Raw genomic sequence first — 26,152 nt, forward strand, 5'->3', positions numbered from 1 at the left:
ATTACTGTAAAATTACTGCACAGAAATCATGACTTATTAATTGACGCATGTCCACTTTTTAAGACAACATGAAATGGTGTTTTTGACAAGTATTTATTTTTCATTTTGTGACGTTTGTCTTAGTGAAACTGGGGCATGGCGAATGACAGAAGGTAAAACGGTATGCTTTTCAGTAGACTTAAACAGGGCTGTTGTAGCTGAATGGGTAGAGAGAGGACGCCTGGGAAGCAGAAGACCACTGGTTAAATTCCATGCCCCGGCTAAACCGAATGGCCAGCAATAGAAATGAGAAGACATAGCCTAATTAGAATACTATAATTTGTTTCTGTTGTGTAGATGAAGCAGAGAAACAGAATTTTTAACAGGAGTTTGAAATCTGCCATTACAAGCACAATAATAAGAACTGCATTTTAATGTCCACAATCCCCCAGAACTCAGTCTATTATGTTTCTATGGCTTATTGCGTACCGGTATATTGCATTTGGCATATATTGCATATTGCATTGCTTGGCCCCTGTATTGCTGCTTGCAGCTATATTTGTTTTCTTATTATTGATGCACGACCAACGGCTCAGCGTGCTAACTTTGCCAGAAAAGAAAGGCTGTAGCTTAGAATTACACAATGATGTCATTGGTAGGAAGGTATTTGAACTGTCCACCTCTGAGACACAGAACGAGTAGATAGAAATGGTGCCACCTTATAACGAGCATTTCTGGGGACCAAGTATATGAAGACAACATGGAAAATGGGTGAAGTGTTCCTTTAAGTGACCTCACCAATGGGTCCCATGCTGTATCCCTGTTACTTCATGCGTAGAAACCTACTCAGTGCCTGTGTGCCTGGCAGCCTGGTTTTCATTCATGTGGGCCGTATCCTTGGCAGAGCGTCTCCTCCCATGCAGGGCTGTTGGACCGCCACCCAAATGATCCAATTAGACGGTGGGGCAAGTCCGTCTGTGGGCCTCCGTGGCTGGGACAGAGGCCTAATCGTGTCATCCATAGAGAGAGGCTATGCTGCTGAGTTGTAATATATTGGATTTCTGTTAGCTGTGATGTGCTAATGTCAGCACTGAGCCTCGTCCTGGGGCTAAAACACGGCTCTACAGCGTGTCCCCCCCAATCTCTCCGTCTCTCTATCTCTCTCTCTCTCTCTCATTCCTTGTACCTGTGTGATTTTTTTGGCTTTCGGCGCTTTCACGCTTTGTCTCGGTAAACCTGTTGAGAGTTTCTGTGGGGCCCGGATTTGGCGGGGATATAGTTCTATCATGGGTAAACGGCACAGGTTGCCGAGGTGGCTCTGCGGTTGGCTCGTGACAAGAACTGACCCCGGTTTTGTGCAGACAGGGGCCTTTCCGTGTGGAGATTGTACATGTTCTACCTGTCTAACAGAGGGTGTCCTACTCCTTTCCAGTTTCCCCACACAGAAAAGATGAAAAATTCATCTCAAGCTTGATTTATGCTCGCTTCAGAATGGGCTTCAGATGTAGCGATGCAGTTCGGGGAAAAGTCACTTTCCAACTCACAGCTGTCCGAAAGTGCCACCTGTAACCGCAGCGAAACGGGCAGGTGTAATGAGGTATGAAGGGGGCTGGGAATTGAAGCTCCACTGAAGCTACTTCTCACAACAATTTCCGGCAAGATGGCAGAGCTACCACCCTACCCGCACGCACACGCACGCACGCACACGCACACGCACACGCACACACACACACACACACACACACACACACACACACACACACACAAACTTTGGTTAATGGCCAGCCGCCAAGACTCCTATAGCACTAAAACCTCATGTCATGAGGAAATGTAACATAATCAATGACTCAGAAGCACTTCAAAAGTAAAGTATGTGATTATGCATGTTTATCTTTAGTACAGCAGTGCATGCGTGCGCTGCAGGGTTTCAGACGCACTTCAGAAGTACTGCATAATGAGGCTTTCAGGGTCATACTCCAACAACCAGGGCCCTTGACCAAAGCACCGGTCCCTGGGCGCAGAGCTGCTTAATGGTTAGGATGGATCAAACGGGTCACATTTCCCAATGGGGGGTCAATAAAGTTTACCTTTGTGATAGTCATTGATTTAACCCCGTCCTTTAACAGTCAGTGGCGAGGTGATGAACTTGGCCATGGAGCCAGGTAAAGATATTCTTGTTAATGTATGGATTTCCCTGCTCTTCCAAGGGAACACTGTCACTGAGCCACCTGCAAAAAAATGTTTCTTTGGTTGGTTCCTTTGTGAACTTTAGAGGTCGGTGGACAGGTAATTGTTTAGCAGAGAGTGGTGCGATTAACGCTCCATGCAGGACTAAGACCTGTTAAGGTGATATTACTTCCCAAGTTGAGCTGGAGCATTTCCCCCCCTCTTGCTTTCTGCATTAACTTTTCAATATCCATGTTTAATATTTACTCTTGGGTCATAGCCTTCAGAGTAAAAAAAAAAAAAAACATTATAAATGTATTATAGACCTGGTATAGCATCAATCAACACTTGTCAGATATGTCAACTAAATTGGTTAATTATTATAAGATAATCAGGTATTTCAATTACAGTATGTTGTATATTTTTATACTGCAAAATGATCTATATATCTAACTATTAATTTAGTGAATGTCTGTCTGACCATCTGCATGCTGACATCACTGATACTACACAGTTTCGCCGCCATGGTAACCGTCTGTCTGCATGTCATACTAGTACTGACATCACAGACTGGCCTGGACACGGAACACCATGTATGGTCTGCCCAACGGGCACTCCAACATTTCTTCTGAGACTCCTACATTCAATCCCTCAGATACTGTGCATGCCCCTGTGCACAGGACTAGTATATATATATATTTTTTTTTTTTTTTTTTTGCAAATCATGTTCTTGCCTCCCCCTGGCACTTTCTTTTTATATTTTGTGTGCCCTTTTTTGTAATGTTTTTACATTTTGTGCTAAATCAAATCAATTCAAATTACAGCTATGCGGGTACATTTGGTTCCATTTGCACACTCAAAGTTTAATTAAGTTCAAGGAGAGAAACAGTGTGATACTGTTACTTCTTTTAAGCTGCTTGTCTGTGGACTACATGTGAAGTAAACATTTAATTAGCTGTTACTTGGAGAATTCATTACCTGCCTAAATTGAATGCGATCGACTGTGATGCATAGCAGTAGCATGATGTGCCAGCAGTCAGGGTCACATGCTTCTGAAATGAAGCTGTTATTACGCCCGATTTATACTTGGTTGTGAGCCAGAGTCACACATAGAAAATAACTGATCTATCAGGTCACAACGCAGCGCGGTGCAACACGTTATGACCTTGTAGATCAGCTATTTTTGGTGTGCAAAATAAGTATAAATAAGGCTTTAGAATGAGACTATGAATATGTCCTCGCTCCTCAGGGTTAAAGGAGGACTTCACCACTTTTCAACCTGTCTTCTACTAATGTTCATAATAAAATAGCACTTTTTTTTTTCATAGGAGAGTTTTGGGCGGGTCAGAAATCCATCCAGCAGTGACATCATCAATGGGTTATCCAAGCTAATAGAAACTGCAGGCTTTCTATTCCTGAAAAGTTGCAACGTTATAATGGAAGCCATTGTTCTCGCGATAATAAAAAATTCTAAATATTTTTTTTCAAAAATATTGTTTAAAAAGAAAATCTGTCAAACGATGATGTCACTGGTGGATGGATTTGACCCGCCCACAGTCCTCCTTCACAACCACTCCTACTGTCCTTTTTATGTAGCAAGAAGTTTGTGGGTCCTTTTTATGAAGTTTGTGGATAAAAAAGTACAGAAGTGTCAGTGAGAAAAATGGTGATAATAACGTCAGTGGAGATTGTTCTGGGAATGACAATTGACGGTGACGTCTGAATGAAATAAATGAGAGACACTTACAATGCAGCGTGCCACAGTAAATCTCTAGAACACAGGGAGTGTCGGTGGTGTCAGCCCTCTGAAAGGACTTGTATTATAGGCATTTAACCATGTGGTTTGAGAGGCGCGCACACACACACACACACACACACACACACACACACACACACACACACACACACACACACACACACACACACACACACACACACACACACACACACACACACAGTGTTGGCTGCAGTCAGAGGCATGACTGAAACGTTGTTTTTCCTATTATTTAGTTTGTACAAGGATTAAATCGAATCAATAGATTTCTCATTGTCTTTAAGAAAAAAATGCAGGCTGCTGATTGACGTTTCAAGTGCTTGCTATTGTCAGTGGATGACAAATTAATCTAGGATTCCTGTGGAAACAAGACAGCCCAAAACAAAGGACTGCTCAATCACACGCTTTCTGTATAGAATGGATGTGGTTCTTTTTCTTTTTTCCTTGCTTGGCGTTATCTGTTAATTTTCAATTAAATGCATTAATCAACTGTTTTTTTTTCTTTTCTTTTTTTCTATTTTTCCTCTGCTTTAGCAAAGTCATAAGAGGTCAGTCCACCACCACAGGGGTCCACTAGTGCAAATCTATTTTTAGCAGTGAACAAGTTCAGTTCACTGCTGCTGGCCCAGCTTGATAGATTACCATGTTTTACAAATAATAATAATAATAATTATCATCATCATCATCATCATCACGATAATAGGTACATTTAATTAAAAACAGCTGCAATAAAATCTACTTTGTGGAAAATTATGATTGTAATAGGCCTAATTGTTTTTGTTGCTATTTTAATTGTGTTTAGGCTATATATAGTTTTGGGGGTGTTTCACTTTCATTGGTGCTATAGAGCCCACTGGTTCCCAAACACTGGGTTGGGACCCATTTATGGGTCGCAGATACATTTTTATGGGCCCCTTTGTTTTTTGTTTCCTACATTTAGTTTTTTTAATTATTAAAAGGGCGACGTCGCTTTTCGCCCTTGGGCGTCTTACTGGTTATTATTTCAAACATATAGGCCTATATAGCCTAGGCTATATTTGTTTTGTTTTTTAAAGTTATTTAATGAAGAAATCGAAGAAAAATCTAAAAAAAAATCCATACATTAGAAAACAATGTTTGAGAAGTGAAAATAGCCGATCTACTAGCTCACGCGCGAACTCGAAGCGACTCCTTGTGAGTTTGTAGATCTGCTGTTTTCACTAGTTTGGGTAAAACAAAAACCCAAAGTCAATAGCCTAGGATATAGACTATATTTCCACTCCACTGCAATAATAATAACCCTGGCCAAGCAGAGAGACCTGTGTGCCGCCGCGCGCCACGCCGCCACATCAGCGACCCGCTCCTCTCCCCTCTCCTCTCGTTCCCGTTCGCGTTGGTTCACCGCAACAAGGAACGTTCTCTGCGCGTTTGCAGCGGAGAAGCCGAAGATGTGGAAGTGGATTAGGGTTAAATAGCTAGGCTGGTGTTTGGTAGCGTTAGCGTGCAGTCAGTCAGTGTAGGGGGGGATTTGAATCGCCTTTTCTAGCCGGGTTGTTCTCATTCATTCACCGCAGCATCGCCTCTTTCTCTCTTTCTTTCTCTCTCTCTCTCTTTCTCTCCTGCAGCTCCTCGCTGCTCGGATCCTGGTCTACCAGGGGCTGCAGAGCCGTGCTTGTCGACACACTGAGAACCAAATGCGTGTGTGACAGACTGTCCACCTTCGCCATTTTAGCACGGCTAAATCCCGACATGGTAAGTCGAAAACACCTACCCTTTTTTTTGTCTTTTTTTTTCTCTCTCTGATTTTTCATATTCATGCTATCCGAAACGGAGGGGGCTTTTCGGCGTTTGTCAGTTTATGTGAATGAATGTATCCTATTCCTATCTAGCCGGTGTTTAGTGGGAAAAGGGCGTCATTGTGGTTACATATCAACAGATCCCTTGCGCGCTCTCCTCCCTCCCCTCCCCTCGCCTCTCCTGTCCTCTCCTCTTCTCCCTCACTCTATCTCTCTCTCTCCATCTCTCTCTCTCCCTCTCTCGACATGCCAAAGCCATTATACAGGGGAGGAAAAAAAAGGCAATGTTCTCTAAATAAAAGGATTGTGACATGATCTTTCCACCTGGACCGTGCAGAGGATGAGGAGAATATAGGTTAGGCGTTTATTTTGTATTTATTCCAAGAGGAAAGAAATGCTGTGTACATTTCCAACCCCCAATGCACAGGGATGTTTACTGGAGAAAATGTATTGATTTGCATACATTACACGGTGGATGCTGTTGTTGTGAAGGAGCATTTGAAGATTTCTTTTTAGATGATATGATCTCTCTAACACTGCATCCACCCTGTATATGGCATTAACAATTGATGTCCACATTTGCATATCTTAACACATTTGACAATCAAATCATGTGTTCCCTTCTTCCTTCACATGTCTCCATGGTTACTGGGCCATATGGAGGGAGAGAGAGAGAGAGAGAGAGAGAGAGAGAGAGAGAGAGAGAGAGAGAGAGAGAGAGCTGCATGACAATCAAATAAAAATGTGCAAAGAGCTTTCTAATCATAAAAATCGAGTGCTTGAGAAACACAATTCCTTCACAGTCTGATACATTGACTGCAGATGGACAGAGGCTGGATGAGGGGGGTGTGGGTGGGGGGGGAATGTTTGTAAGGAGGAAAATCACTGCAGAATCCCACACAGTGAAACATACGTGTGTCCCAGTTTCTTTGGGGAAAAGGGCAGTGTCTGTGTGTGTGTGTGTGTGTGTGTGTGTGTGTGTGTGTGTGTGTGTGTGTGTGTGTGTGTGGAATTTTCATTCAGCGCGATTAGTTATTATTAGACTGGAAACTGCCTCTGAAAGCAGTTTGTTCACTAGTTGCCCTGGTAACAGAATGGGCACCAGAGGCTGTCTTAAAGCTATATAACTTGGGGAGGATGTGATGCTGGCTGGCTGGCTGCATGTCCCTACAAGGAGAGACAGCCACTGGCAGCACATTAGGGTCAAATGCTTTGAGGCTGTAACAAAAATGGAAAACCAGAGAATATAGAATGACGGGTTGATGGTCAAAAAAAGGGCCTAAATATGGGGATGGACAGCGGTGCACCTCTTGCAAGCTGCCAGGCATTGATACGTAGTGTTGTTTTTTTTGCCAGCGTTGTCAGTGCAGCTAGCTATAGCATCAAACACTGATGGCGCCAGGAGAGAAAGCGATAGGTGTGATAGGTGTGTAGGCCTCACAGTATGTGGGCAGCAGCAGCAGCGGTGCTGTGGCTGTGTGTGTGCTACAGCGGCAGCAGTAGCAAAAGCAAGCGGTATAGCATGTACCGTATGCTTGCTAACTAGCTTCCATGAGCCGCCATGTGATGACGGCTGCTGCTTCTCCTTGGAAGTGAGCCTGCAACCCGGCGCTCTCCCAGTCACCCTGTACCTGGACAGGTGACAGGCCAGTCAGGCCTGGAGGCTCCCCATGCCCTCAGGGAAGCACAATAAGTGTCAGTTTTAAGTCAGCATCTCTCAGCTCCCCCCCCCCCCTAAAAAAAAGAGGAAAAGGGTGGGTGTTTAGTCTGCTCCTCCTGGCTCCCTGCTTCATCCTGTTATCCCTGCCCCCACTTTATGCTGATGGTTCTGAGAGACACCCATGGTTACCATGCAAATTATTCCTACTGCAACACATAGCAGCCTCCTAAATGGCCCAGCCCCTCTCGTCTGCAACTAGCCTCCTACAGCCACAGCATGATAACTACCCCAGTCTCTCTCTCTCTATCTCTCTCTCTCTCTCTCTCTCTCTCTCTCTCTCTCTCTCTCTCCCCATCTCCCATTTCTGTATGCCCTCCCCCCTCCCCTCTACCCCTTGGTCATCTTATCGCATAATGTTACTTACTTTCCCACTGTACATGGCCTTTAGGCCTCTTTCTCTCACTCTCTCTCTCATCTGTCTCTCTTGCTCTCTCTTTATCTCCCCCTACCCCTCTCTCTCTGTTCTCTCCATCATTCAGTCTCTTCCTGCCATCTCTCCTCCTGTCTGTCCATTTTGCTGTACCACGCTCAGCTGCAGGCTTTAGAAGGAAAATCTAGACTGGAAAAAAAAAGAAGAAATGCACTGCAGTGAAAGCCTGAGCCCCGAACCTGAACCCAGTGTGCTTGTGCTGCCTTTCCTTGGCTTGTTTGGAGGGGTGGGGGGGGGGGGGGGGGGGGGATGAATGGTTGTATTTGTTTGCTTGCTGCCTGTGTAGTTGTGTGTTTGGTCTTGGATGTGTGCTATCAGAGAAAGTGGATTCTTATAGCACCTGCAGACCTCCCTTTGACCAATTAGCCTACTTTCTTGGGAGTGAGAAAATGGGTCAAAACGGAGGCATGCATGCATGCATGCATGGCCACACAGGGCAGCGCCCCTTGTGCCGTTTCAAACATCACTAGCATGTCGGGCATCCTGGAATGTCCGTGCCTGCCAGGGCACCACATTATCAGGTTCCTTCGTATCGCTTGGTTGTTTAGAGCAGGGTTTCCCAAACTTTCAAATTTCAAGGTCTCCCCTTAACTCTGACAGTGTACAAATGGAACCAAATGGACCCGTTAGGGTTCATTTGGTTCCATCTCTCTGCTTCCTCATAAATGGAGAGAGAGAGCGCCTCTCTCGCCTGCAGTAGACGGTTAGCAGATGGATTCATGTGTTTTGATCGGCACGTTGTGGAGATTTTAGGTCTCCCGCAAGACCACCGCCGCCGCCGGCCCCCGGCCCCCGGCCCGCGCCAGCCAAGGCCGTAAAAGTTTGCCCGGTCTCAGCGGACGCTTTTTTCTGTTCCACTGCACTCGTAATCCCCCCCCCCCCCCCCACCCCACCCCGGCCCCCCTTTCCTTTTAGAGGAGGAACTCACTGCAGTGCAGATTAATCAGGGGGATTTAATTAACTTGGCCCCGGCACGCACATCAAACCTGGAGACAAGACAAGGCTATAAACTCAGCCAATTATCTCCTGCCCGAGGGTGGGGTGGAGAGATTCCCCGGCGTCCATGTCCCCTGTCCTCACCTTGCCTCGCCGACCTCGTCCCCTGTCCCCCTGACCTCACCCCACCGGCTGCGAGCTCCCCGCACATAATCAGCAGCACCTTTAGATAAAACAGAATTTACAGCCACACACGCCAACGGTTTAATTTGGGACAATATTGCCCCAATTAGGTCTCTATCAGGTCTAAATCTTCTCTCCAGCCCTCCTTTAGTCTAGACCAGAGAACAGACAATACTCTGGAGCAGGCTGCCTGTTTAATAGCAATCCTCCGAACATCAGCGATGGTTAAGTGAGCGTTTAGTGATGCCGTGCGGTATATGCGTCCAAGTCCAGATAAGTCTCGGACTGAAGCAAAGCCGGACCAGCTTATGTTAGGACAAGGGTCTTCAACAGGGGGTCCTCAGAGTTACTACAGGGGGTCCTCCAAATCTTTGAGTGATTTTTATATTAACCACTTGAACATTAGCGTCCATAATAATTATATTCTGAGAACCTTACCAAACATAGCAGATCTACAAGCTCACAACGGTTCGCGCTGCGAGGCGTTGTGAGCTTGTAGATCGGCTATTTTCGGCAAAGACGTTTGGTGTAGAGGGCCGGGGAAAAAGAGCAGACTAATTATTGAGTGAAAGGTCAAGTATTAAGTATGGATGGTTCCAGTAGTTAAATATCTGAAAAATACAAATGGACACGAATCCAAAATACGCTAATGATTGTGCTGTCAAATGATGAAACTATATGGAATCTATGAAGAGGTCGTGGAGGTCCCTGCTTCATCTCACTGTCAACTAAGGGGTCCTTGGCCTGAAAACGTTGAAGACCCCTGTGTTAGGAAAACAGCGTTTAACGTAGGGGTGGGCGATATGGAAAAATAGTAAATACAATATCACAATATTTTCCCAAGCTGTATCACGATACACCATTTTATCACGATTCTTTTTCATGTTGGTTTTTATGGTTATTTTTCAAGTTACTTGACAAAAACTAGACTCTCTGGGTTCCTTTTGGGAGGTCTAAATTGAACTTTACAAGTATGTAACTCTGACAGTATACAAATGAAACCAAATGGACCCTTACGGGTCCATTTGGTTTCATTTGTATACTGTCAGAGTTAAGTGGAGACTTTGACATTTTAAAGTTTGAGAACTACGGATTTAGACCAAAATGCAGGTTTAAATTAATTCTGCAATGAATCTCTGTATTTACGATTAAACAGGATTTTTTACAAGGCTCCCTCAATTGTATCACGATATATACGATACCTCTGAAAAAGCGTAGGCCTATCGTGGAGACATTGTATCGTCTCAACGATAATTATCACCATATCGCCCACCCCTAGTTTAACGTTACAGTGAAGTCAGGAACAGGAATGAGCCAAGATGGCTGTACTGTACAATGGCTGTCAATGAGCTAGCAAACCGTTATTCATGATAAGAGAGAGACAGTCATTGACTGCACGCGCGCGCTCGCTCGCGCGAGCGTGAGTGTGTGTGCATGCATACCCCCCTCCCCCTCACACACACACACACACACACACACACACACACACACACACACACACACACACACACACACACACACCCTCAAACAGACAGGCGTGTGCGGCTCAACGCTCGCGCACCACGCTGTCGGTAGGGTCAGTCTGATCATACTGCAGCCTTTGCTGCAAACTGCCGCTGCCATGTTACAGCGTTACCACGGCAACCAGCACAATGGCTGCAGCTAGCATGGAGACGGTATTTAGTCATCAACGTTTCAGCCTAGAGGAGCGTGCAGAAGCGCCGCGTGCTTCCACGCAGAACCACCATATCTCATCTGAAACGCTCGTCACTTTGGCTTGACGCTCACACGGTAGTAGATAATGTGTACGTGTGTGTGGTTGTGGTTGTACGTGTGCGTGTGTGCGTGCGTGCGTGCATATTGTTGGTTGCTGGCTGGTCTGGAGTGATGTTTTTTTTCTTAACCCGGCTACGAGTGTGTCTGTGCTGAATTCACCTTGGAGTCACCTTGGTCTCCAGCTGAGACCCGAACCGCAGCCTGCCAGACTCTCTCTAACCACGCTATCATACGCGCGTGTGTGTGTGTGTGTGTGTGTGTGTGTGTGTGTGTGTGCGCGCGCGTGTGCGTGCGTGCGTGCTTGCATGCATCTTGCTAAGGTTTGCCACTCCCCTGGTAATGTACTGTATGCGAGTAGAGCGCCCGGGTTTGAATTGTATTCTCTTCTTTACTGTTTTTTTTTGTGGCTGTTTCTGTTTGCCTTGCAGAACATGGATAAGACACAGCTGCCGTCCGTGACGCTGATCGTGGGGTGCGGGGTTTCGTCGCTCACGCTGCTGCTGCTCATCATCATCTACGTGTCAGTCTGGAGGTGAGACGCGAGACGCTGCAGGACCCACCGGGGGGTCGAAACCCATAGAGTTATATATAATATAGAGAGCTGATAGCGCCGCCCCCAGCTATTCATTTCATTCCGTGGCGTTTTGAAGCACCCGGAAGAAGCAGAATCCAGGTGCATTGTGGGGGAAATTAGCACATCTGGATGTGTCAATTTTTGTTTTACGGCGAGACGTAATTACGTCACAAACGTTGAACAGCGTCCATTGAACCCCATGGCAGACCCCAGCGGCTTCAATATCTACAAGCCGTTCTGGGGGCTTGGTTGAACCTAGTCTGGGATCACTTCACTTTTCGGGTTTGTAACCGGTCTGGAGCGGAACCACAACATGTCATGTTGTAGTACTCAAAGGACTACAATTTGCCGGAAAGATCAAACCGGATTCAGTTTTAACCCAAAATATTCCTCTGCGTTCAAGGACATACTTTTAGGGCCGACCTAATAAACTCCTTGATGCGGAGTAGTTTTTCTTTTGGAAAATTAGTTTATGCATCTTTTATTCCAACTGTTAGCAACTGGCAAGACTACACTAGGCTACTCGAGCATTTTAATAGGGATTGGGGAAACAAACGGGGGGAACCAAATCAAAGCGACGCCGCTTCTTCTAGTGGTTTCCGTGCTTTAGGCGGAAACTAAACGGCCTGTTGTGGACAAACACCAGGCTTTCCCCCAGAAAGCCTGGTAGGCGAGGTTAGGTTGAACCACACGATGAACCCTAGCGTCCCTCCCTATCAGGGGCGTCACAAGGGGGGGAAAAGTGGGACTGAGTTACTAGGGCCCAAGGTGGAGGGGCTTTCATTATTTTATACTTTAGCTATTGAAAAATCCAAGGTTGTAGATCTGTTATTTTTGAAAAGTCGTGAAAATGTGTGCAAATCTTTGAATATATGTATTTTTCAAGCCAACATTTGTAACTAAAATTTTGCTTCTGGGGAGGGTCCCTGGAACTAAATATTTTGAGATGGGGACCATGGCCAAATAGACACCCATGCTCCCTATTCTTGGCATGTCATAATAAGGCCCCGTGCACTAGCGGGATGCGAACCTGGAGCATGGATTAACAGTCTAATGACTAGCCAGCCAACCCTGAGGTACAGTAGCTGCTGAGATGGCACGCCTCCAAAAACAAGAACCTATATGGAAAATGGCTGATAACAACATATTAGCATGTAGAATATGGCCCTTCTGGCTCCATTTTATGGTCCTGATCAGGGCTGATGACGGCAATTTAATGGTGCTGATGCATTCGAAGCAGAGTATATTGGGTTTTTAAGTGGTTACTATGGCTTTGATAGTGGGGGCTTGTCCATACATAGATCTGGCCGTCGTGAAATGTCGAGTTAATGTTCCATAATCTTCGCTTCACTCCTTTGTGTCTGTCTCTCTTTTCTTCACCACCGCAGGTACATTCGCTCGGAGCGCTCGGTCATCCTCATCAACTTCTGCCTCTCCATCATCTCATCCAACGCCCTCATCCTCATTGGCCAGACACAGACCAGGAATAAGGTAAGAACTGTGGTGGAAGAAGCACTCATTGCGACCGCAGGTCGCAGATTAGTATGTGAACGGTCACAGCTTGTCCGTATGTATCTCTGTCTGTCACGCCTGACACTGTGGTTCTATGGGTTTGTCGCTCTGACATCATGCTCTGATATGTCACTGTGATGTCAGGGGAACCACTCTTAACAGAATGGGTTTGCCACTCTGACATCAAACTCTGGCTTCACTGTGATGTCACACTAACATAATCCCTTTTATGCCCATGGAGTTCCCTGATGTCATCAATATTAAGCCCATATCTAACAGGACTTTATATGGGAATGCCTATATACGTATGGAGGCCACATCGGCCACATAACACACTAAGATAATCCATATATGGCCAAGACAGATGGCCAAGACAGCCCATATCTGTGTGGATGGTTCTACAGACAGGGATGTATGGGCATAAAAGGGTATGATGTCAGATGTCATAGACGTCATAGGACTTTCACATATTGAATAACTGAGTAAGCATGAGCAAAAGAGGACAAAATGTGCCACAAAGGCACAGAAACCCAGGTCCAGGCACTCAGGTGGATTTAGAAATAAAAGGCCTTTATTTGGGCAACGGGCTAGAACATTAAAAAACACCAACGCCTCTGTGGCACATTTTGTCCTCTTTTGCTCATTGTATTCCCTTTGATGAGCACCGGTGGGTTGAGGGGTAGCAGTAGCGCCCCTGTTATCTTCTTTCTTAACTGAGCATGTTTGCGCTCTCACAGAAAATCTCCATATACAGTACATGGATCTCCATATATGGGTACCAGGGGTCTCCATACTGTATATGGGTAACTTGTCCGATATACATCACTGGCCAGATGGCCAAGAATTGACGCGACCTCGCCCTAAACATGTCACCCTGAGGCGTCTTACTAGTATGTTTTACTTAATTAAAAGCATCAATACTGCAATGTACTGTAGATCAGTGGTTAAATATTCATAAAAATCTTTTAGCCGACGCATTGTGAGCTTGTAGATCAGCTATTTTCAAATAGCTGAAATGTAACTTGTAACTAAAGTTTTCAAATGATTTTATGGAGTGGAGTAGAAGTAAAAGTACTGAAAATTTTAAATACTCCAGTAAAAAATACCCCAAAATTGTAGTACTTGGTTACTTTTCAACATTGAAGTTATAAGAGCCAATCGCCTCAAAGCAGCTAGAAGGCGACATTTACTGTAACTTTTCAAACCTGCTGGGTTATACAGTAGTATATGGCTGGACCATGTATGAGATGCTTGAGAGCTTTTAATTTGAAACGACGTGGATAAAGGAAGCGGCGACGCTTGGCATCACTTCATCAATCAGTGATGTTTAAAAAAACGCTCACGCTAGGAGCGATAACCACCAGTATCTGACTCTGTCATCTTATCAATTGTGACATTCTTTTTGCCAGAAACGAGTATGTTCCATAGACTGTAAATAAGTGTGTTCGTGAAGTGCCTGCAAATAGTGCTTGCTCTCTCTCTTTCTCTGTCTGTCTGTCTGTCTGTCTCTCTCTCCCTCCCATACAAGCACGCACGCACGCACCAACGCACGCACACACACACACACACACACACACACACACACACACACACACACACACACACACACACACACACACACACACACACACACACACACACACACGCTCACGCTCTTTCTTGCTATCTTCCACTCTCTTGAGTGCATGCCGTCCAGAGGCAATACACAATTACAACTATCCAAACCGATGACAGTAATGGATTTGGGGATTGCTTGCAATTATGAACAGCTATGGGGGCTTATGGGGGTTATAATTGAGTATTATGAAAGTTTACTTCGAACAAGATGCACTTTTACTTTGAATTGAAACTATTACGGTAGGTGATAATCTTTACTTGCACACTGTGCTAATAATAAATCATTTTTCCAATTCGCACATATTTTTTTAGGGGCAATTGTGAGTGAGAACACTAATCTATTTTGCATTGAAGAGCCCTGCAAATGACAACAAAGGTTTGGTTATTAGGATAGACTACATCCTAGGGTTGTGAGACCTGTGATCGGCCAGTTCACCGTAGACTTTCCTGTGTTTCACCCAGCTCAACGTGGTTTTGAAGTTTAGGTTTAGGGTTAGTTTTGCCATCTTGTTTTTAAAGAAAGATCTGTAATTATGGTTGCTTGATAAAAGTTAGTTTAATTATCCTAAGACTCAAAATTTCTGTGATGTTAGTGTTAGGTTTAAGGTTAGGTTTAAGCATAGTTTTTGTGAAGTTAAAGTTTAGGGTTTATATGCCACCACACGCCAAAGGAAGAGGGGAGTCCCTAATTCATTGTTAGGCCAACTGGAATCCCATAGCCCGAGGGACAATTGCACTACGATTGGCTGGTTCGTTGTTGCGCCGACCGGGCAAACAATTTGGAGACATTGTGTATAGGCTCTCTGTGTGAACTACTGTCAGGGCTGGGTGATTTCGTCACATTACATCACAATTCTTGTTCTTTTTGTACGCCACCATTGTACAATGAAGTATTAATCAGGGTCAAGTGGTTAATCAGACTGAGAGCAGTCGATTCATTGATATATGAGAAATAATAAGCAAATATCAATAGATTGCATTAACCTACATGCAGCTGTGTTTTCTACAGTGTTACGTACATACATAGTATGAAGAAAAAAGAGTAGCCCTACTAACCATTCATCCATTGATTATCGTTTGAATAAATATATATATTTTTTAAGATATTGTTTGGCTTTTCTGCCTATTGATAGGATAGAGTAGTGGGATAGACTGACAGAAAATGGGGAGAGAGAGAGATGGGGAGTGACACACAGCAAAGGTCGTAGGGATCGGGACTCGAACCCGCGACACTCTGTCAGGTTCTATAGGTTCCCAGACCGCTACGCTAGCCGTCCGGGCCTAAATGAGCAAGATTAAGTAGACTATTGGTTCTACGTTTTGTTTTGATATATTTCCGAGCACTAACTTTCTGCGTGTCTGTGTGTTTTCAGGTGTTATGTACGCTGGTGGCTGCGTTTCTTCATTTCTTCTTCCTGTCGTCCTTCTGCTGGGTGCTGACGGAGGCCTGGCAGTCCTACATGGCAGTGACAGGCCGCCTCAGGAACCGCATCATACGCAAGCGCTTCCTGTGCCTCGGCTGGGGTGAGCACCCACTTTTATTCATTTATTTTTTAACTTATACTTGCTGTCAGGTTGAAACCCTGTATGTTATTCCAGAAAGAAAAGAAGAAGAAAAAAACATTGTTCCAATGTAATTATTTTTTGGTCACAAGCTCTTGTTTTTTAGAGTAGCCAATTATTTTTACCCCCTTTTTCTCCCCAATTTAGTCAGGAACACTCACGTCAAAGTAGATTTAACCATTTATTGCAACACATGGAATACAGTTAAACTTGAGGGCTCTGCGTTCGGAGATGTTCCCTGCAATTTGTACATGCATTAGTGTTGTGCAAAATCAGGGAACTTTAAGCAAAACCTCCCATAGGGATACAATAGTAGTACAATAGCGATACATTGACATATTAGCTTGCATTAGTAGACATAAAATCACAAGTACTTGAGCCTATGCCAGACTCATCAGAAGGTGGAGGCTGGGGTGGAGGAGGAGGAGGCGGCTAAGCAGCAGTGGATCTGAGATCCAGACAAGCAAAAGCCATAGTGAATGCAAGTTCTATTTAACCCATTTAGAACGGGTACACATTATTGTGTATCATTTTTTTATGCTTTAACTATTGAAAAATAGCAGATATACAAGCTCACAGCGCGGCACCGAGTGCCGCGCTGCGAGATTTTAGATCTGCTATTTTTGAAAAATCGTGAAAATTATATAAGTGTCTTTTGAGTCCTTCTAAGATTTTTTGAAAAAACAATGTTCAAAGAAAAGGTCCTTTTCACTTAAATGGAGCTCAGTTAATCTGTTCTTGAGAGACTACTATGTCAGTGGTTCTCAAACCTTTTCATGTGAAGGACCCCCAAAATGATATGTATTTGGCCACGGACCCCCCATCTCAAAATATCTAGTTCCAGGGACCCCGCAGAAGCAAAATTTGAGTTACAAACGTTCGCTTTGAAAATACATATATTCAAAGATTTGCACACATTTTCATGACTTTTTCAAAAATAGCAGATCTACAAGCTCGCAGCTCGCGCTGTGAGCTTGTAGATCTGCTATTCTTCACTGGTTAAAGCATTCAATGATTCTAGGCCTAAATTTAAAGGAGCCTCCCTTACTGTGCGTGAGCTCTGATTGGATTGTGATGTCAGGATCAGCAGATCTGTGAACGAGGAAAGGATCTGACTGACAGCTGAGGCGGGCGAGACTCACATGTCCTGCATAAACTAACGTTTAAGCTTCGTTTTAGTTGCCATGCCAATTGCTTCCTCCCCACACACATGTTTGTGCTGTCACTGTTGTTATATCCTACTGACTCACCTGCCAGCAAGGAGCCCCCACTGGGAGGATGTAGAGCATACATGGGCAACAGGCGGCCCGGGGGCCACATGCGGCCCCCACCTTCACTTAATGTGGCCCTCAGGTTAATATTGGAGTACTGATATATTATTGATTTCAGCTGTTCCAATTCCAAACATGACCTGCTTTAATTCCATCAATCTATCTTAGTAGCTTAATGACTAGTATAGTAGTATTAAAATCTATTTATTTATGTCCTATGTATTTGTATTTAGGTTCATAAAGTTAACATGCGTATAACTAAATGCATTTGAAATGAAATCAAAATGTTACATTTCAGGATTCCAATTAAAAAATAACAACAATTAATTCAGGATTTCAAATAAAAAGAAGCAACAATAGCCGATCTACAAGCTCAAAACGCATCGCAGCGCGATGCGTTTTGAGCTTGTAGATCTGCTATTTTTTGCTTCTTTCGTATGAGATACTAGAATGACAAAGTAGGATGTAGCAATATGCAATGTGGCCCTCTGGAGTGAAGGTGGAAATATAGTGGCCCTCGCCATCATCAAAGTCCCACCCCTGATGTAGAGGCTTGACAGATGCCGCCCCCAGCCCGTGAGATTACGTGCAATGACAAATATTACCACCCCTTGCCCGGCTTTTCTTCCCCCGAATACGGACCAGTTGCGTTCATATACATCCCCGACAAAGCTGGATGTACCATGGACCATGGTGGGTTCGAGCCCACAACCTAAGTGGTGCTGGGCAGGGAGTTTACCCGATAGGAACGCCACCTGAGCGCCCTCCACAAACGCTTGTTAACCACTTGAACCATAGCATCCCTATTCTGGCCATGTCATAATAGGCGAACATAATAGCCCATTTACAAGTAAATGGGCTATTTTCGGTGAACAGATTTGGTGAAGAGTGAAAAAAGGAGGGGTCCAAGTATACAGACTCCTGGGGGACCTGGGTCAAAAAGGTATATAGGGTTTAAGTGGGTAATACTTTACTTTGGTTAAATATTTATAAAACCCACAGGCAGACTAAACCACTTTGAACCTGGCGTCTCTATTTTGGGCTTGTCGTTATTGGCCAAAAATGTCAGCTATTTTTGCTACTTTTGCACTGTCATACAACAAACTATAAAATGGAGCTTTTATGAAAAAAAAACATGAAAAGATATGGAAATATGGAGATACAGTGTTTCTGCCTGACATTGATGCTATTTTTCTCTCTATCCTCTCTCTCTTTCACTGTCCGCTGTACGTAAAATCTGCCATTGTTTTTCTTCACACACTCTCTACGGTCAAGCAACGACCACCAATATACCTTTTCTTATTCATTCCTAGGACTACCTGCCCTGGTGGTGGCAATTTCAGTGGGCTTCACCAAGGCCAAAGGATACGGAACGCCCAACTAGTGAGTGCAGCTGCCATCGGCAGTCTTAGCCTTTCAGTCAGGGTTCCCACACATTTTTACCAATTAATTTCCAAAACTTTTCCAAAACTTTTCCAGAATATTTAACCCAATTTCCAGGACTATCTAACAATAATTCAGCTCAATAACAGGTCGCTTACTCCTATGCGCAATGCCCAAAGACAGGTAGTGTATGCCAGTGGTTCTCAACCTTTTCAGGCCGTGACCCCCGAAATAACCATGTTTTAACTGGGGACCCGGCACCCTGACGAGCACTAAGAGTTGAGGAATTTTGTATAACACGGTTCTATTGTGAAAATACAAAGACAATGCATAGCTATTTTTTCCAGGACCTTCCAGGACCCTTGATAAATTCCAAAACCTTTCCAGTACTGGAAAAATATTTTTCTAATTTCAAAATATTTCCAGGAATTTCATGACCGTGGGAACCCTGTACAGTACTATCGTCTGCATTACTTCCCGTATTTCTCTGTTGTTCTGCAATTTTGTACACTTTGTCTTCCTGAATAGCTAGCACTATTGTATACTGCACGTGTGGCATGGCTGTAATTAACCTCTTTCTTCCTCTCCTCATTCTGTTTTTCAACCCCAACACATTCCCACTTCATCCATCTTTTACCATTCTCTCATTTCATTCCTTTACTCCCATCGCCTTCTGTCTTCTTCTCTTCACCCAACTCTTCACCTCCTCTCTTCGCTCCCCTTATTCTCTCGCTGTCTCTCTCTCTCCTCACTCCTCCTCCTCCTCTCTCAGCTGCTGGCTGTCTCTGGAAGGAGGTCTTCTCTATGCGTTTGTGGGACCCGCCGCTGCTGTCGTCCTGGTACTTCCTCTCTCTGGCTACGTGTCCCACAGAAGCCTTTTCTCCCCAAATATTTTCCCAAAGAAAACAAGCAAAACTAAAAACCAATGCTTGCTTCTAAAGCCTCTGTGCTAAGCCGAATACCGTACGGAGTCTAGCAGAAGCAATTAGCTCTCATCTTACTAGTGTTTTTTAGTGCGATAATTCATTTTCCCACGCATGACATTCAGGGGTCATTCTCTGACTTTAAGCCAAGAAAGGCTCGCTTTCACCACCTCATTTTGTAAACTGGGTGAAGCCCTTCTTGGAATGATGCATTCATGGATGCAGAAAGAAATCAAATCATCCGGGTCACACGGTTGTTTATGCATGTTAGCAGCATGACATCGTGGCTAGGTTTTACATCAGGGGTCTTCAACAGTGGGTCCGGGACCCCTAGGGGTTCCCCAGAGTTACTACAGGGGGTCCTCCAATTCTTTTTTTTCCTCCTTTTTCATATTAACCACTTGAACCCTAGCGTCCATATGCCAAAAATAGCAGATCTACAAGCTTACAACGCCTCGCAGCACGAGGCGTTGTGAGCTTGTAGATCGGCCATTTTTTGGCAAAGAGCTTTGGTGTAGAGGGGAAAAAGAGCAGACTAAGTACAGAGTGAAAGGTCAAGTTTATTAAGTATTGATGGTTCAAGTGGTTACATATCTGAAAACACAAATTGACATGAATCCAAAATACACTGATGATTGTGCTGTCAAACAATGAAACGATATGGAATCTATGAAAAGGTTGTGGGGGTCCCTGCTTCATCTCTCTCTCTCAACTAAGGGGTCCTTGGCCTGAAAACATTGAAGACCTCTGTTTTACATGATATTGTGGCTAGTATTAAACATTAGATGTCATATTAACCACGTAAACCCTATATTATTTTATATACTGTGTTGACTAGTGTTCCCCATAGGTTTATTCCCGGGCCCCCTCCATTACTCCTCTTTGGCTAAAATAGCCAAACGTACAAGCTCACAACGCGCCGCAAATTCAACATGTTGCGAGCTTGTAGATCTGCTATTTCCCCCTATTATGACTTGCCCAGAAAAGGGGAGGCTAGGGTTCATGTGGTTAACTTTTATGGAGGCTATACTGTAAGTACCTTAACAAGTGAAAATGTAACATACTGCCGTTAACGTCTCGGAGCTTATGGTTTATGCATGAGCTTCATGGCACATTTACTCCATACATTCCATAAGTAGTCCGTGCATTAGAGCAATGCATCACACCAGGGGCGTCACACCAAATTCTGGGCCCTGGGTACAAGGATTCACTGCGGGCCCCCCATGAATGTTAACTATTGAAAAATAGCAGATATACAAGCTCACAGCGCGGCACCGAGTGCCGCGCTGCAAGCTTGTAGATCTGCTATTTTTGAAAAAGTGTGAAAATGTGTGCAAGAAACCTATGTTTCTATGTCAGTGACTTTTTCATGTGAAGGACCCCCAAAATGATATGAATTTGGCCACGGACCCCCATCTCAAAATATTTAGTTCCAGGGAGGGACCACCCCCGGAAGCAAAATTTGAGTTACAAATGTTCGCTTAAAAAATACATTCATACAAAATTCAAAGATTTGCACACATTTTCACGACTTTTCAAAAAATAGCAGATCTACAAGCTCGCAGCGCTGCACTCGGTGCCGCGCTGTGAGCTTGTATATCTGCTATTTTTCAATAGCTAAAGTTACTAGGGCCCCTCCACCTTGGGCCCTGGTAACTCAGTCCCACTTTCCTACCCCTTGTGACGCCCCTGCATCACACGTTTGATGCCATCGTTTTCCCATCCCTGACTCCGCTCACTGCCTGGTTTTTCTCTCATTGACAACTTGAATAGTAGATGCTCGAAAGCGGTCCAGACTCTAGCCAAAAGAACACACATTTTGCACGCATCATTGGTGTTGCATGCGATGGTTATCATTTTAGCTGCACCTGCCGTCACAGAATTAGTGCTTTATTATGTGCTTCTTTTTCTGTAAAACAGGGGTCTTCAACAGGGGGTCCGGGACCCCTAGGGGGGTCCTCATAGTTACTACAGGGGGTCCTCCAAATCTTTGTGTGATAGATACTTTTTTTATTAACCACTTGCCAAAAATAGCAGATCTACAAGAGCTTGTAGATCGGCTATTTTTGGGGAAAGAGGTTTAGTCTAGAGGGGTAAAAGAGCAGACTATACAGAGGTCAAATATATTAAGTATTGACAGTTCAAGCGGTTAAATAACTGAAAACACGAATTGTCATGAATCCAAAATACATTGATGATTGTGCTGTCAAACAATGAAACTATAACTATGAAAAAGATTGTGGGGGTCCCTCATTAATCTCTCTCTCAACTGAGGGGTCCTTGGCCTAAAAACGTTGAAGACCCCTGCTGTAAAAAGAAAAACGGTTGTTTTCTGCTGTTGCTTTAATGGTGTGTCTTCTCTTCTCTTTTGGCAGGTCAACATGGTTATTGGGATTCTCGTTTTTAACAAACTGGTGTCCAAAGACGGAATTACTGATATGAAACTGAAGGAGAGGGCGGGGTATGCCTTATGACACACATTCATCTCACTTATTGACCTATAACCAGTCAGGAGGGGTTAAGCGAGTCGGGGGGTGGGACCAGCTCTGTGATTGGCTCCTAATCTGGAATTGGTATTGTCAGCTAGGGGAACCAGAGATCAAGAAAGTTATTTAGAAGGAAAGGACGTCACGTGATGCCGGGGATGCGCCATGATGCTCACTATGGGTACCAAAACTCACACCGGAGGTGCAATGAAATACATGGTGGTGAATGGAGCCGGCTGGACCAGCTCATGAAGGAACGCTATTTATGAACGACTGACACCTTTGTCATATAATCGGTTCAGGAATATAAAAGAAGACATATCACAGGTTGTTTTACAATCATTTATCTTTTCCATGTACATATAGGGCTGTCACAATTATTACATAATCGTCTAATCGTGATTATTTGACATTATCGCAATTATTTTGTCATAATCGCCATAATCGTGAATGTTGAAAAATGTCAGAAATAGCAGATCTACAAGCTCACAACGCGTTGCATCGCGACGCGTTGTGAGCTTGTAGATCGGCTATTTCCACTATCAATGTTATTTTTTAAGTAGTAAGTTGTCAAATATGTCAGTAATTTCTTTGTGTATTTAGGTTTTGTGTCATATCTGCCATGTGCAACTTCAAAGCCTAAAAGCCAAACAGAAATGTAATTGTCAATGACAAAAACACAATTAAATCGTTAATCGCCAATTATTTGAGTGACAATTAATCGCCATGTAAAATGTCATATCGTGACAGCCCTATGTACATACTACAAAAAATAAGTGTGACATGTGTTCTTTTATTTTCCTGAGCCGAGTATTTTATAAAGGTCTCAATAGTTCAGAAACGGTGTTTGTTCATGAGCTGGTCCACGGGCTTCCATTGACTCCAATGCATTTCACCAAACCTCCGGCTGCAGTTTGGCACCCACGGTGTGACGAATCTGGAATTGCATGATAGCAAAAATGACCCGACGGAGATAAAGAACTGAAGATAAGAAGGGACCAGTTAGGAATTATTAATGTGACTGAATACAATTTTATAATGAGATAAGAGAAAGTTTTTGGAATGGAATTGGAAATTGACTGCATAAAAAGATACGTATAATGAGATAAGAGAAACCCTTTTGGAAAGAAAATGTGTCTTTATAATTATCAACTATTGGATGGTCACATCAAATAGGAATAAAAGGGAGAAAGAAATTATAATAAATTAAATGGGATAAAAGAAAGATTTGATGATTTTCTGGTTATGGGTCCCGCTCAGAAAAAAAAAACAAGCAAAAATGACTGCTCATCCCATCGCTTTCCTTTAGTGTCATACTGTACGTGATGCTTTTGCACATTTCCTCCAGCTGCTCTTTGTTTGCAGGTCTTTGCTATCGATGTGTGAACTTCTATAAATCCATCCTCGTCTTCTTCTTCTTCTTTTTGATCCTGTTTGGTTGTTTCCCCCCCGCAAAGGGAAGCAGGGCAGAAAGCACTCAGGAGAGGCTCGTTATGATTTATTCATGTCACCGTGTCACAGTGCCAGTGCAGTGGCGCTACGGATGGGCCGATATGAACATTTCATATCACGATTATTATTGTGTCAAAAGAAATCGCGATTTACGATGTTATCACGATAATCAAAATCCATTATCCTGCGGGGCGAAACATTTGCCAGAAAAATAGCCGATATACAAGCTCACAACGCGTCACAACGTGACGCGTTGTGAGCTTGTAGATGCGTTGTGAGCTTGTAGATCGGCTATTTTTTTGGCAAAGACATCTGATAGAGAGTGGAAAAAAGACTGTATCAAGTACGTATATTATAAGTACGTTTTACCAATTATAGAGGGTTTAAAATAAATGGTACCGGATATGCAGCTCTGCAAATAAAGGGTGAATTGATCCCAGTGCATGACGGAGGACGATATCACGATAAATTAAATCTCCACGACACGATTATCGCGAGTGTTTTTTTTATCACGATAAACGATAATATCACGTATCGTCCCATCCCTAAGTGCCGTGGCCTTTTTTTTTCAATGTCATTCTGATTCCGCTGAATTATAAAGTAGGCCTCACAGATGCTTTCAGTGGCCAGTGTGTGCCTAGTATTTGGAGAAGTTACTTAGAACTTCTGTTGCTGGATGACGTGGCGTGTGTGGCGGTGGCTGACAGTGCTAAGCTTCTGCAGTGCCGCAGATTCTGCCTCTCGCCACACAAACCACAACAACAACAACAACAACAACAACACATGGACCCTGCTCCCCTTTGCCTGCAGGCTGCTCTGTCTCCATTGGCATTGTCAGTGCATCCAAATGTTATGTTCTCTCTCTCTCTCTCTCTCTCTCTCTCTCTCTCTCTCTCTCTCTCTCTCTCTCTCTCTCTCTCTCTCTCTCTCTCTGTGAACAATGTTTTCCTTCAATTGTCTCTCTGTTCAACTGTGTTCAACGTTTCTTCTTTCTTTCTTTTTTTCTTTTCTTTTTTTGCTGTCTGAAACATCAAGTTTGAGTTTGCACAGAAAATCCCCTCTCTCTATCTCAGGGCTCTCCAATCAGGAATGCCTCAGTCACAGAGGCCCCCTCCCATGTCATCAGTGATTGGGTAAAAAATAAAACCACCCGTCCCACCCTTCCTCTTAACGTATGACTATTGGCTACCAGCCCTGCCCATCACCAAACCTGCTGAATCTGCTCCTCTAGCAAGCACCTCTGATTGGCTTACTAGTACTTCCTTGTCATTTACCTTGCTCTGCAACTTGCAATTTGGCTTAACCCCTGTTAGCTGATTATGAACAATATTCTAACACAATTATAGCATTTTCCGATAACTGATAAGCTTTTTACAGTAGATCTACATGTTTCTGTCATCTCTAATCATAGCTGAATAGTGTAGAATAGAGTAGTTTCACTCTATTTAACCACATTTAATGCCTGTCGTTTGAGTGGATGTGTGTTCGAATGTTTGAGTGAAAGTGTGGCAGTGTGCGTTGATACAAGTGTGTGTGTGTATTAGGGCTGCAACTATCGAGTATTTTCGTAGCAATTTTATTCTACCTATTCATTTTTGATTAATGGAATAATCGAGAAGTGTGTTCTTTACTTTTGTATTTGTATACCGAAATACAGCGAATCTACGCGAAACCACTTACGCAAGCCCTATTTTATATACTTCGTCGTACAGTGGTGTTGCACAAAAATAGTGAAAATCCAAGCCCGTAGGTCTGCTATGTTCGTAAGTTTAAATCAATATATTATTTTAATAATCAATTAAAACTATGTGTTTGTTTAACTGTAGCACTCCTAGTAGTTAGTATTGTCCGCTGGTCTGGGTAAGTTGTTTGGCTGTGAGGGCTGTTTGGGCAGTTGGTGACAGGGGCGTCACACCAAATTCTGGGCCCTGGGTACAAGGATTCACTGCGGGCCCCCCATGAATGTTAACTATTGAAAAATAGCAGATATACAAGCTCACAGCGCGGCACCGAGTGCCGCGCTGCGAGCTTGTAGATCTGCTATTTTTGAAAAGTTGTGAAAATGTGTGCAAGAAACCTATGTCAAGGACCCCCAAAATGACATGTATTTGGCCACGGACCCCGATCTAAAAATATTTAGTTCCAGGGACCCCCAGAAGCAAAATTCGAGTTCGAAATGTTCGCTTAAAAAATACATTATATTCAAAGATTTTCACACATTTTCACAACTTTTCAAAAATAGCAGATCTACAAGCTCGCAGCCTGGCACTCGGTGCCGCGCTGTGAGCTTGTATATCTGCTATTTTTCAATGGATAAAGTCATTAGGGCCCCTCCACCTTGGGCCCCAGTAACTCAGTCCCACTTTCCTACCCCTTGTGACGCCCCTGGTTGGTGATGTGTCTCTGGAGTCTCTGACCGTGATCTCAGAGCCTCTTTCCCAGTCTGACAGGATAACAGACGCATCTGTGGTGTCGTGAGGGCCCACAGCCAGGGGTGTCCAATCAAATTCTGGGCCCTGGGTACAAGGATTCACTGCGGGCCCCCCAATGAATGTTCTTCATGGGGGTAGGGGGTTTAACCCATTTAGACTGGGAACGCATTATGCATTATTTTGTGCCGCGCTGCGAGCTT

The 26,152-nt window shown here is 43.9% G+C and overlaps 1 protein-coding gene across 1 annotated transcript in view; it reads left to right on the forward strand.

The window, feature by feature from the left end:
- Nucleotides 1–26,152, forward strand: part of adgrb1a (adhesion G protein-coupled receptor B1a) — a gene marked incomplete at both ends in the record, with an annotated part of 153,781 nt that overhangs the window by 111,584 nt on the left and 16,045 nt on the right. Inside the window, 8 exons of the mRNA XM_080753315.1 lie at nt 5,524–5,650; nt 11,168–11,271; nt 12,702–12,804; nt 15,816–15,966; nt 18,590–18,659; nt 19,432–19,498; nt 21,958–22,043; nt 24,594–24,653. Coding sequence (XP_080609441.1) covers nt 5,524–5,650; nt 11,168–11,271; nt 12,702–12,804; nt 15,816–15,966; nt 18,590–18,659; nt 19,432–19,498; nt 21,958–22,043; nt 24,594–24,653 — 768 coding nt within the window. The remainder of the gene's footprint in view (nt 1–5,523; nt 5,651–11,167; nt 11,272–12,701; nt 12,805–15,815; nt 15,967–18,589; nt 18,660–19,431; nt 19,499–21,957; nt 22,044–24,593; nt 24,654–26,152) is intronic.

The sequence above is a fragment of the Nannobrachium achirus genome (genome assembly GCF_963921795.1).
Source record: "Nannobrachium achirus genome assembly, chromosome: 2".
Taxonomy (NCBI): domain Eukaryota; kingdom Metazoa; phylum Chordata; class Actinopteri; order Myctophiformes; family Myctophidae; genus Nannobrachium; species Nannobrachium achirus.